Consider the following 13,755-nt stretch of genomic DNA (forward strand, 5'->3'; position numbering starts at 1 on the left):
TATGCCTCCAGCCCCACCCCCACATACAGCATGTGTTCATGGGTACTTACGGCTTAGGGGAAAGACGGGGTACTGAAGTGTCTTGTCATGTCTCTTTTCCTGCACAAGGGTTAGCGGGATGCGTGCTTGGTGTCCCTGAGAGGAAAACTGAGGTGGGAACAGGGACCAGCTTGGACTCCAGCTTCTCTGCATTGCCAGTGCATTGTTCCCATCCGTAGTCAAAAAAAGGGCAGCCAAATCAAGCGCACGCCTGTAATCCCAGCACTCAGGAGACAGAGGCAGGTGGAGCTTTGTGAACTGAGACCAGCCTGGTCTACGAATCGAGTCTAGGAGAGCCAAGGCTACAAAGAGAAGTCTTGTCTTAGGGGGAAAAAAAAGAAAGAGCCAGGTATGGTGGCACAAGCCTTTAATTCCAGCACTTTGAGAGACAAAGGCAGGTGGATATCTGTGAGTTTGAGGCCAGCCTGGTCTGGAAAGAGAGTTCCAGGACAGCCAGGACAACACAGAAAAATCCTGTCTCGGGGGCAGTGGAAGGTGGGGGTGGGGAAGAATGGGACTGCAGAGATCTTTTTTTTTTTTTTAAAGGCTGGCCTTTAATCCCAGCAGTGGGGAGGTAGGTAGATACAGGTGGGAATGTGAATTTGAGGCAAGCCTGGTGGTCTACATAAGAGTTCAAGCCAGAGAGGACTATACAGCGAGACCCTGCCTCAGGGAAGGAAGCTCGGTTGGTTGATTGGGGAAAGAGCTCACTGCTCAGGAATATGTCATCCTAGCCTCTGTAAAAAAAAAGACACAGCCGTGGGAGGGACAACCAGACTGAAAGGAAACGCTCTGGTAGGGCAGAGGCTCAGTCCAACAGTGATGTTTATATGCACACCCGTTTACTCAGCAGGGGCACAGTGGGACGGGCCCAGTGAGTCTGGGGTTGCCCAGCACCCTGCTTTCTAACCGTAAGAGCCACTTCTGGTAGTTACTCCCAGCATGTATCCAGGTCCCCACATTGTGATCCCCCTGGGGGGGGGGGCGCTGTGCAAAACATCCCAGCACCTTGGTGGTAGGATGGGCGTTCCCTATATCTATCTTCCAGCCTCCCTCCCTCCCTCCCTCCCTCCCGACCTGGGTCTGCCCATCCCCTGCTCCATGCTTGGTTCTTTCCGAGCCTGTGGGAAAGTCTTGTCTCCGGCACTGCGAGCTCCTGGAGCTTGCACCATATAATTAGCCCCAATTACATACAGCCAAGAGCTGGCCCGTAAAAACCTGGGTGTTTTCATGAGCTAGGGCTGGCGGGTGAGGACAGAAGAAACCTCCTGAAGTTAGCAACAGACAATCTGCTGACAGCTCCTGGAAGCTTACATGGTTCTAGAATGGAGGCGTGGCTCTAGGGTGGAGGCGGTAGGGAGACCAGGGCAGCCTACCTAGCCTTCCCCAGGGGGGTCCCCTGGGACCTCTTGTGAACCCCCACACTAAATCCTAACCCCTTAGTATCCCTCAGATTGCCACAAGCAAAGGTAACCTGCCTCTGGTGACCTGCAGGCCGCACCCACTAGAGTCCAGCAGAGCCTTATCCTTGAAGGCTCATCAACAAATGCTTGCTGTCTCCGTGGGGGGTGGGGGGGGCCTGTGAGAGTGATCCAAGGGGGGAATAGAGGTGACAGTAGTTGGATGGAGGGCCTTGATATGACACCCTTTAGAGGGTCCCTGAAAAACTACTCCCTATGATACCTCCTGCTGCTTAGAGCGGGCGGAGGGAGGAGGGGCGGACGGGGGGAACCTAGCTCCCCAGCAAGGAGACATTTCTTCCCTGCTGCCGTAATTCTCAGTTGTGGCATCTCCTAGCTGTGTGGTCTCAAGACGTCTCTCTAGGCTCCAATTCCCCCAATCTACAAGACACAGGGTAAGAGGGACAGCTACTAAGGCTAGGCAAATAGCTCAGCCAGTAGAGCTACACCAAAAGAAAAAAAAAAAAAGCTAGCCCTCCCGTGGTGACCATTTGGGATCCCGGTGGTGAGGAAGAGATAGGCAGATCCTTAGAGCTTGCCGCCAAGAGACCCTGTCTCAAAGCAGAGTGGGCATGCATCTAAAGCGAGTCTGCGCCTGGACCTGCCTATGCATGCGCACACGTATGTACCCGCGTACACACACACACACACACACACACACACACACGAATGCATAGGAGCACCTACTCCAAATCCATCGTGCAGACTAGGAGAGGTTCCGAATAGCAGTGTATCACTTCTTTAATTCTGAGTGGCAGGCTATGTGAACCTCCAGCCCCCCTGGACCCAACCCTCACCACAGGTCCTGAACGCCCCTTCCCTCCTTGCCTTCCTCTCTGCCTCTGCCTCTCCTCTCTTCCCTCTGCCACTTCCCCAGCAGGCCTCCCCCCCCCTCCCACAGGCCTTTCCCTCACCCTCACTCTCATTTTTCTCTCCCCACCTACAGTGACATCAAGAGGATTGGGGTTCGTCTCCCTGGCCACCAGAAGCGAATTGCCTACAGCCTGCTGGGACTCAAGGACCAAGTGAACACAGTAGGGATTCCAATCTGAGTCTGACAGGGCCTTGTGCCCACTTCGACCAACAATACTTGAAGAAAACCCGCAGTGGTCTCCCTCCCGACCCCATGCTGGGCCACTAGGACTTTATTTATTTCGACTTCTTCTGCGTCCATGCCACCCTGAGGAGTCTGCAGGGCACCCTGGCCTGGACTACGGAAAACGTCTGGATGCTGGCCAGGGGCCTCTGGCCCTACCAAGGACCCAGCTAAGCACTTAGCAGTTGCTGTTGCATTCCCAGCATCCCTTGGGGTTCAAGTGACACCAAGGCCATTGATATCCATGCAGAACATTTCGAAACGGATTTCCCCCCATCATCTTTTCTCCCTAACAAGTCACCTCAGGAGCTGAGGCTGAGCACTCAGCCCCAAACCATATGCCTAGGGTGCTGAAAGCCCCGCCCCTAGTTAGAGGGTAGGTTATGGACTTGGCTGGGTGGAGCCATGGCAATCCTTCCAGTGCCTTCTACAGACCCAGGGCCCTGCCCTCTGCCCTCAAGGGCCAATTTCTTGCTTTCCTGGGGCTCTCTCAGGATGCTTGGTTGTGTGTTGGTTTTTTAAATATATATATTTTGTACGTGGAAAGAATGAGTGTGTGGCACGGACCTTGCCAGCGCTGGGGATGGAAGATAACCCTGCAACAGACATTCCCAGGCTGGGGCTGGCCAGACTCACCCAGCCACCCATCTCTGGCCCCTTTGGACGACTGTCACTGTCAGTGTTACCGATTTGTTTTATTGGGTTGTTTTTGTGAACATTAACTTATTATTTTTTTATATTTATTGTTAGAAAACAACTTATTTCTGCTCTGGAATAAAGCTGCAGATGGTTCATCTTCGCTCTCGGTCCTAGAGCTCAGTGGGGTCTGTGACTGCCTGTGGGGCGGGGGGAAGGGGGCCCCCTGAATTCAAGTGTTCCGTCACCCTTGAATGGGTAGGAGTGCATGCTCTGGCCTCCCTCCTGCTCCAGGAGGGTGTGGCCAGTAAGGGTAGGCATGGGGGTTGGCTACAAAGCCTTGCACAGATTTTGTGATGTGGGAGCTTTAGCGTTCATGAATTTTGTGGGCATCTCCATTTTGTGGAAGAGGAAAACTGAGGCTCAGTCCAGTGACCAGACTTGCTTGAAGCCACATAGCAGGATACAGACCAGAATCGAAAGAGAGGCCAGGAACTCGGCATTTTCTCAAGTAGGAACTGAAGTTTAGAGCCGGGGTGTGGTGGCGCACACCTTTAATCCCAGCACTCGGGAGGCAGAGGCAGGCAGATCTCTGTGAGTTCGAGGCCAGCCTGGTCTACAAAGTGAGTCCAGGATAGCCAAGGCTACACAGAGAAATCCCGTCTCAGAAAAAAAAAAAAGAAACTGAAACTTAGAGATGGGCAGTGACTTGCCCCAGGTCACACAGCAAAAGCCTCAAAGAAAATCAAAATCCCCATTTCAAACCCCAAGCATTTGCCTCTACCAGATTTACTTGTCAGGGTGCTCATAGCAGGCGATTCCAAAGATGTGGCACACAGGGCACTAGAGAGTGGGTTAAGTGAGCAGAGCTTCCAAAGGAAGACCTCCCTGGAGGAGGGGACACCCCCTGGCCCCAGAACCAACCAGTGAGGCAGTTGGAGGGAGCAGGGCAGGCAGAGCTGGGTGCGGGGGTGTGAAACCGCAGAGTTGTGCAAGGGAAGCCACAAGCAATTTGATGTTATTAAGGCATGACGTGGGATGTCTGAGAGGTCTCCAGCGCCTTGTAAGGCAGGTCCAGCAGTGAGGACTTTAAGTTGACGGCAGTGGGGAGCCACTGAAGGTTTTAAGCAAGGGTGTGGCAGGCTGAGAACTCAGGCCTCTTGATTCTCAGCCTGGAGTTGTGGGGAGACAAGAGAGATTAGCAAGGACAAAAAACCCACCCCACTGGCTCTGAGGAATTGTTCTGACTCCTTGCTCCACCTAGCACCCTTCTGGGTCCCAGCCCACTGAACACTGGCAAGATGTGCCTGTGACAGGTGTGGCTGGGCCTGGGTGACACGGGCACTCACAGCAGCTGGGTTCTGCCCGTAAGGCCAGGTTAGGCCACCTGAGTGTTCTAGGCAGTGTCTTGAGTCAGCATCTCCATGCCTGACCTGTAGCTGACCTAGCTAGGGTGGCCACTGTCACTTTGGAAGAGAGACCAGGGTTGTCACTGACAGTCTAGGTTTGAGAGTGTGATGAATTGGCCAGGGTTCTGTCCCCCAGGTAACTACCTGGCGTCCCCATCATGAGCAGGCATAGAAACAGGAGGTGGTTCAGCACTAAGGGTGCCGGCCTCCCATGCTGTGCTTTTTCCCTTGAACCTAACGGATATAAGGCTTTCTTAAACACTAACTGGGACCCAAAGATGGTCCAGTGTTGAAGAGGCCAAATGGATGGTACATGCCAATGAACCCTTTCATCAGCACAAGTAGAAATGCCACTGAATTTTATTATTTATGTGTGTGTAAGAGCACAGGGGTGTGCATACCTCAATGCATGTGTGAGAATCAAGGCAGCTTTTGGAATCCTTGCTTTCCTTCAGCCTTGGGAGCTTGGGATAGAATATATGTCATCAGGACAGCCAGGTGTGCATGTACTTTTTGCACACTGAGCCATTTTATCCTTTCAAAACTTTTTTTTTTTTTGAGGGGGAGAGAGGTTTTGAGACAAGGTGTGACCCAGGGTGTACATCCAGAAAATTCTCTCCTGTGGGAATCCACCCCATACGCACACATACGTACACATGAGTACATACCTGTGTGCATGTAACACACAGAAGCTTCATGTCACAAAACTGGATCTCAGGCTGCTTCCAGATCTGATAATTTCCATTTCAGTTCTTTCGTTTGTTTTGTTTGCTTTATCTGAGACAGGGTTTCTCTGTGTAACAGAGACCTGGCTGTCTTGGATTTCCTTTGTAGACCAGGCTGGCCTCGAACTCACAGAGCTCCACCTGCCTCTGCCTCTCAAGTACTGGGATTAAAGGCATGCACCACCATGCCCAGCCCAAAACTTGTTCTTTAAGTGAAAGTAAATGCTAAGGGTGTTCCCTAGGCAGCCTGGATGTAATGATACCCCTATAGCCATTAGTAACCCAACCTTAGGTCTCCATTCTCCAATAAAAATAACCATGGTTTCTTAGAGAAAACCCTAGGACTCAGGCAGGGAAACTCCAAGGTGAGCTGGGAGCATCTACAAGAGTGAGGAAGAGCTCGGAAAAAAAGACCATGTTGATTGAGAACACACAGGGACAAGGTGACAGAGCCTCCAGTGGGCAGACCTAGTGCTAGGTGAGCAATAGAACAAATAGGGTGACATCACCTTAAGGCCCAAAGTACGAAAGAAACACACATGAGTTCATGCTAGCACAAATAAACAGCTGGGTTAACAAATAAGTGGGGGAGAGTCAAGCACGGTGACACACCCTGGAATCCCAGCACTGGGGAAGTTGAAACCTCCACGGGGTCCGACACCCTCTTGTGGCCTTCACAGAAACTACACTTACGTGGGCACACACAATAATGTAATTGAGAACAAATCCCCTGTCTCCCCCCCCACCACAATAGGGTTCCTCTGTCTAGACCTGTCTGTCCTGAAACTCACTTTATTCTTTGTGAGGTTTTGTTTGTTTCATTTCATTTTGTTTTGTTTTGTGACAGGGTTTCTCCGTGTAGCCCTGGCTGTCCTGGACTCTCTTTGTAGACCAGGCTGGCCTTGAACTCACAGAGATATTCTTGCCTCTGCCTCCCAAGTGCTAAGGATAATGGGAGTGCACCACTACAGGGCAGTTTAAAAACAGAATCTTTTTTTTTTTTTAAGATTTATTTATTATGTATACAATGCACATCAGATCACATTATAGATGGTTGTGAGCCACCATGTGGTTGCTGGGAATTGAACTCATGACCTCTGGAAGAACAGTCAGTGCTCTTAACCGCTAAGCCATCTCTCCAGCCCTAAAAACAGAATCTTAAAAAGGAAGTGTGAAGACTACTAAGGCACACAATAAAAAAGCAAAGAAAGGCTGGGTGTGGTGGAACACACCTGTAATTCCAGCACTCAGGAGGCAGGGGCAGGGGCAGGTGGATCACTGTGAATTCAAGGCCAGCCTGGTCTACAAAGCTCCAGAACAGCCAAGGCTACACAGAGAGACCTTGTCTCGAAAAACAAAACAAAACAAAACAAAAGTAAGTTCCCAGTGGGGAAAAGCTGGCAAGTGTCGCTGTAACCAAGGATCAAAGTCAAGATCACCAGCTAAAAGCAAATAAATGTTACCAGAACAAGAGCATTGTGGGTAAGCGTTAACATTGCACAGCAGGGAACCCCCTGGCTGCCAGCCACCACCCACTGTTCTGTGCCACCCAATCCATCCAGCGACCTTTCCAGGTGGGTACTGTTGAATACTCAAGGCCAGGGCAGTGTGGAACCTGCCAGAGCCACTCAGCTCTCTAGGAAGAAAGGTCAAGCCCAGCTTCCTAGTTGCCATCTTCAACCACCATGACAGAAAGCTCGGTCACTAGCCACCCACGGGCTCCATAAAGAAGGTCTAAGCGGTTGGACTTGGTGGCACATGGCCTATCCACTTCGCAAGAGGATCGGGTGTGCAAGATCCTCTGCCGTATTGGGAGCTGGTGGCTAGCCTGGGCTATACTAGAGGAAAAAGAGAGAGGAGTTAGGGTGAGGGAGACAGAGACAGACCAAGATCTGGGGAGACTGAAGCTCCAGAACTTTTCTAAACTCTGTCTACACCCCAGGCACCCAAATGCCTTGCTGTCTGGTTCATCCCCCCAAATGGTTAAGAAGTTCCTGCTGTGTGAGGCCAGCACAGAGGCCAGACTTGAACCAGGCAGGATTTCAATGGTGGGGATGCCAATGAGAGTGGAGTGGGAACAAGGCTTAGAGAAAGGAACCAGAGAGGCCCTCCTGGACTATCCAGAGGCAGACCCCACTATCTGAGGCTAAATAAGGCAGGGTAGAACCAGCAAGGCGAGGGCACCAGGGTATACCCCAGAAGAGGCTGGTCATTCATCGCTTATGGGTGTGGCCGAGCCCCTGTCTGCACCTGGGCCTCGTTTGGCGAGGATGAGCCTCTCCTCCAGCACGCTGACTCCTTGGTGACCCTGCTGCCAACAGCCCTATGTCACCAGCCTGCTCATCCCCACCCAGACAGGAGCCATGTCTCCGGCCTCGGTCCTTCTCAGCTGGGCAGTGAGCAGAAAAGCCGCTGCCCCTTTTGGGCTCCAGGCTGCAGGGACTGCGGCAGCCCTTTGATGGGCCCAACCAAGTCCAGATAGAGGCCAAGGGTACAATTAGAGAATGCTGGGTGGGGGGGGGGGGCCCTTCCTCCGAGGCTCCGGGTCTGGAAGCAAGTTAAAACAGTTTCACCAGGCACCACCCGCCTTAGATTTCCCCAGTTAATTAGTAAAGCCAGGCCCGGCAGACTCTCTGCCCCCACCCCTTCCTACTCCCACCCTTCCAGGACAGACTCGGGGAGCAGTAATGTGGCCGGAACCAACCAAGCCAAGAGACGGAATACATGAAATCCCAGCAGCCGCCCCTCCCCCCATTTCATTGTGTTCACGCATGCTATGTGCAGTGTCTGGGGTACCACCGTCCAAAGCGATGCCCAGCAGCCACCAGGCTCCCTAATACCTATTTTTTTTTTCAATGAGTAACAAAATGAGAAGGGACAAGAATGGAGGCTTGGGGACCTGAGTGTTTAGCGGCATCATATGGAGGATAGCCAGTATGGGAAAGCTGTGTCTATAGTCCCACCTATTCCTGCTCCCACTGGCTGGTTGGAGTCATCGTCAACGGACTATATTTCTGTGCCTGTCACTAGACAGAGAAGACCGAGATGCTCTCTCCTCTAACTTGGAGTGACATTGAATTTGAGTCTCCTTCCTCACCACCTGAGTGCTGGGTGACAGGTGTTGCAGCCCTCTCTCCCACCTTGTCCTGGCTTATGCAGTAAGGGGGGGGGGGTACTATACTCAGGCTTCCTGTATGCTAACCAAGCACTCTACCCACAGCCTCAGGCTCTCAGCCCTTGTCCGCCCTCAGCCCCCTCCACCCTCAGCCCCCTCCACCCTCAGCCCCCTCCACCCTCAGCCCCCTCCACCCTCATCAGCCACCATGTCTGCCCTCACCCCCTTCCGCCTACTGCCTTCCACCCTCATCCACCCCTGCATCCTCAGACCTTCCTCTACTGGTCCCCCCTCCATCCTCAACCCCCTCCACCTACTACTGCCTTACACCTTCAGCCCCTCTCCTCTCTTAGCCCCCCTTCATCCTCAGCTCCCCCTCCCCCCTAAACCCTCTCCCCCCTCAGCCCCACCTCCACCAACTGCCTTACTGAAGGGTTATAGTCCCCCCAAGACACCGTTTACTCCATTTTACAGATGGAAACTGTTATTTATTCATTCCCCTCAGGCAGCTGGGAAGCCATGGACTCCCTTTGTAAACTTTGTATCCTTTGTAAACTTTACAAACTTTGGAGGAGGGGGTTTCCTCAGGAGCTCCAGCAACCAGGCCCCTCCCCCAGGCCTCTCTGTCCTAATAGTATTTCTTAGCCTCTGTAACTGTCACAAAGTCTCTAGCCCCTCAATAGAACTGTTCCCAGATTGTGCTCATTTTAGGCAAGAAGTCTGAACACAAACACCAATCCCTAAACTCCCCCAAGCTCAGAACTTGAAATCCCACCAATCCTCACCCTGGAAATCTCTGCCCTAGAAAGTTCCACCCCCTAAGAAATCCTATATAAAGGCTGTGTCTGCTCAGTTCCCTGCTGCCTTCTCCCTGGCAGAGGCAGCTAGGGCTGGATTCAGCCTGCCACACCCTGGACCCTCCCAATAAATCTCTTTTATGAGATTTGCTGCCTGGTGTGACTCTCTCATTGGAAGAAGCCAAGAAACAATGAAGAGAAGAGAAGTGAAGTGGAGTGGTGCTGAGGATCAGCTCAGCTGGGGATCCCTCACCCCTGGAAGCTGCAACACCTCTGCTGAAGTTTCCTCTCAGAGGAACTGTGCTGTTCCTGGGCTCCCTTCCATCCGAGCAGGAAGGCCAACAGAAACACCAAGGTTTGGTGAGGTAACAAAGTCAGAGCAAAAATGCCTCAGCTGGAAGGTGACTGATACTTTGGAAGATGACAAGGACCCATTGCTCAGCCCCATTGCTTGTTCGCTCTGAGTGACATGTGGAGCCTGGATGGCTTTTCTTGGAATACAGTGGAGACAGCCACAGGCTGCTTCAGTCTCCTAGCCAACGGGCCCTGGCTGCACTCTCTTGGGTCTTTGGTGTCTGCGTTGTAGCGTGAGGAAGTGAGTGGTGACTGGCTGCAGTGCAGGGTGACCCCTAGACTTGCCACCCTTAGCCTCAGCACCCGGGCAGCAGGCCCCACTCCAGCCTCTTTTTTGTCCCAGGCCCTGGTTCTGGAAAGTTGCAGGCACCCTGCTGAAGATGCGGTAGAGAGGTTGTGGGGGAGGGGAGGGGGGGAGGTACCTCCCACTGGTCCCAAGCCCCATTTCAGCAACCTCATCACATTCCCCACTCTGTAGCTCAGGCCAAGCCATGAAGTTTCCACTTTGGTCTGGCAGCTCAGGACCAGATCTCCTGTTGGATGTCCAGGCCCCCTCTCCATCAGGGACCAGGTCCAGGGGCTTCTGGCCAGTCACAATGTCTGCACATAGTTACTGCTCCCAGACTCCTGCCCGCCCCCCTGCTGCTGTCCCCTGACTCACACTGGTTCCTCAGGCCCACCTTCTCCCTGAAAGCCCCCCCCCTCAGGCCTGGAAACTGTCCCAGTACCCTAATAATTCTACTCCACTTTTCCCAGAAACCTTTGTGAAGCTCTCGGTTGTCAGCCATGTTTATATGGCAGCAGCTTGGACGGCCTGCAGGAGTGTACCTCTGTTTTTATTTTTCCCCTCTTCTGAACTGATGATTTTGACTAAACTGAGGGGTAGGGGGGCGTGTACTGCTCTTCTGTTAGGCTTCCTAGGCTTAGCTCCAAGGTGCAGGTGTCCTGTCCCAACCCCCATGGCCCAATTCCCAGCCATCTGTCCCACCCCTAGTCTGGGAAGGGCCATTGTAACAGCCCCTGACATCACTGCAGGGGGCAGTGTGATGTCACATGGCTCCCATTGTGGCTATCCAGGGGGAGTCCTGCCTCACCAGAGGCCCAATCCTATTAAGCAGGGGTCTGGACAAAGGAAGGGCCTTTGTGTTGTAACCGTGTCTGAGGGAGGGGTGGGCACAGGGCTGTGCTCTCCCCACCCGCAGCTGGGCCTCCAGGTCAGGATAAGGCCTGGCTGCCACCACTGTGGGCTGTCTTCCCAGCACACATCACCCACAAAGCTAGAGTCCACAGCTAATGAGGAGGCTGCAGGCTGCGTCCAGAGGCCAGCACTGGCTCCCCAATACCCTGCCTGTGGAATAAAGGGGGGATCCCCCCGGGGAATCCCAGCCCTTGAGTCAAGAAAAGGGACAGTCAAGAGCCAGAGAGCAGAAGTTTCTGACTGACCTGAGGGAGGCAAGTTTAAGACACAGGAAGAGGGACAAGCAAAGCAGTGTATCAGAGTCTTGCTACCCAGAACATCACTAACACTTTTTTGTTTGTTTGTTTGTTTGTTTGTTTGTTTGTTTTGAGACAGGGTTTCTCTGTGTAGCCTTGGCTGTCCTGGACTAACTTTGCAGACCAGGCTGGCCTCGAACTCACAGTGCTCCGCCTGCCTCTGCCTCCTGAACGCTGGGATTAAAGGCGTGCTCCACCACCGCCCGGCATCACTAACACTTTTAAACACCCACTGAGGGCTGGCAGCATAAGCAAAGAGGGTACTGGCCAACACCCATCCCAGACATGGCCGCTCTGACAGTGCTGAGGGAAGGGCAAGGCTTGTGCCTCATATTTCCCAGAAATCTTTGTCCCCCATGGCTGAAAGGAGGGGCCCGTGGGACTTCAGGGTCTCTAGCTTGGCCTTTGGCTTTTTTTTTTTCCTCAGTGCTTGGTCCTTCTCTGAGCCTCAGTTTGCCCTTTGTGTACCAAGAAGGGTGTGGACCTGGACAAGGCAGGCCAACGCTGACTGCAACTGCACTCCATCGCTGACAGCACGTGTTGCCACCGTTCACTGTCACCCCAACTCTCTCATCTCTCTCTCCCCCATCTCCTGGCTAGCACCTGTACCCCTGTTGTACCTGTCCAGGCCTCAGGTGTAAGGAGGGCGCAGCTGGTAGGAGACATCCAGGCTAGGGTGGGCTGTGGCTCCAGCAGGGGCCTTGGCTTCCCCAACACCACTGTGTGGGCTTCTCTGTCGTTGGCAGAGTGCCTGGGCATGCGAGGAGGCTGGGGTGGCTCAATTTCAGGGAACAAAGCCCCCTTTCTCCCCAGCTTGTGGAATGCCTAGCACTCCAGCCTCCATTTCAGGACCCAGACCCCAGGGCTCACCCCACGGCAGTTAGGCTGAGCCACCCACTAGGCAGCCCTCTCTATAAGATGCCAACCCTCCACAATAGCAGAGCCAGCTCACGTGACACATATGCACACTTATCCTCCCTAAACAGCTCACCCTCAGTTTGACCCTGAGCCCCATCATGAATACTAAGCAGTTAAAGTAGAAAAAGTATCCCCAGCCTGCTGGGAGCTGATACCTGAATCTGTTCATGCTCCACTTTGCAATACTGGGAATTGAACCTGGAACCTCATATATAATAAACCATCTTCACAGCCTTTGTTTGTTTGTTTGTTTGTTTTGTTTTGCTTTGTTTTGTGGTTTTTTGAGACAGGGTTTCTCTGTGTAGACTTGGCTTTCGTAGCATTGGCTTTCCTGGACTCGCTTTGTAGACCAGGCTGGCCTCGAACTCACAGAGATCCTCCTGTCTTTGTCTGCCAAGTGCTGGCATTAAAGGCATGAGCCACCATGCCCGGCCACAGCCTTCCTTTTTAAAAATTACATTTATGTGTGTGTGTGTGTGTGTGTGTGTGTGTGTGTGTGTGTGTGTGTGTATCAGAGGACACCCTGGGGAAGTCAGTTATCTCCTTCCATCATGAGGGTTCTGGGAAGCAAACTCAGGTCATCAGACTTGGCAGCAAGTGCTTTCACCTGCTGAGCCATCTTGCCAGTTACTCAGGACAAGAAGCGTCTCTCTTATATTATAGCCCAGAACAGGAGTTGAACTTTCAATTTTTCAGCCTCAGCCTTCCAGGTAGCTGTGATTCTAGGCCTGAACCTAGGTCGAGCCTAGAGCACTAATTCTTACCTCAGAAGCCCACAGAGGGCAGGGGGTTGCTGGAGGACACAGAGCCTGGGAGGGCAGTGAAGGAAAAAGAGACTGAGGAGTCAGGAGGTAAAAGCCTTGTGTGTGTTCTGGTGGTAGAGAATGCCCTTCCTCATAATAGTTGCTCTCTGGGTATGGTCCTTACATAGAGGAAGCAAAAAGGCTGTGGGGGCCCAGTGACCTGGCGGCAGTCTAAGCGCCAGCTCTCGGGCCCATAGATGGGAGAAGCTATGTCCTGGCAGCTGTGGCCCAGCAGAGCCCAGCACTGCCCCAGGCCTTGCCTGGCAGGCTTCTGTAGCACGCAGGGTGCTCAGCCCTAGGCTACTGCCCTGTTCTTGACCCTGGGTGGGGTCTGCCCTCCCACAGCATCCCTGGCCAGGCTCTGCCCAGACTCCTCAGGAATGCGGACTGGGGGTGGGGTGCACTCAGTGAAAAATGAGACCTGAAGTTCCAGAGCCTGAACACTCCCTGCACCCCTGGGATGGACCACAGGTGTCGGAGGGAGGCTTTCCCTTGTGCTGTGTCACCTTTGGCGTGCAGTCGCCCAGCTCCACTTTTCTGAGATTCAGAATGGAGTGTCCGCGCCATGAAGCCTGCTGAAGCTCCAAAGCTGAGACTTGGGCTGCAGAGAGGGAATGTGGGAACTAGCCTCCTATAAAGCTTCTCTCTCTCTCTCTCTCTCTCTCTCTCTCTCTCTCTCTCTCTCTCTCTCTCTCTCTGCTCCGGCCTCAGGAATCGCCTTAATTACAGCATCAGCCCGTCCGCGCTTCCTGCCATAAACCCAGGAATCTAAATTAAAAGGCAGAAGGCCGGTTACCCCTTCCCTCCGACCCCCCCAGTCTTCTGGGAAGCTCGCCTGGACACAGGCCACAAGTGGAGGGCTAACTACAGAGATGCCCAGGACCCAGAACTGGGGGTGTCGAAGGAGAG

At 53.1% G+C, this 13,755-nt stretch overlaps 1 protein-coding gene across 4 annotated transcripts in view; it reads left to right on the plus strand.

Moving 5' to 3' along the window:
• EPHA2 (EPH receptor A2) overlaps nt 1-3,393 on the plus strand; it is a 29,086-nt gene extending 25,693 nt beyond the window's left edge. For all 4 annotated transcript variants that reach the window (XM_084786443.1, XM_084786446.1, XM_084786444.1 and 1 more), the window contains one exon: nt 2,446-3,393. In XM_084786443.1, coding sequence (XP_084642569.1) covers nt 2,446-2,551 — 106 coding nt within the window. In that variant the 3' untranslated portion in view covers nt 2,552-3,393. The remainder of the gene's footprint in view (nt 1-2,445) is intronic.
• Nucleotides 3,394-13,755: the final 10,362 nt, after the last annotated feature.

The sequence above is a fragment of the Acomys minous genome (genome assembly GCF_964271855.1).
Source record: "Acomys minous genome assembly, chromosome: 6".
NCBI lineage: Eukaryota > Metazoa > Chordata > Mammalia > Rodentia > Muridae > Acomys > Acomys minous.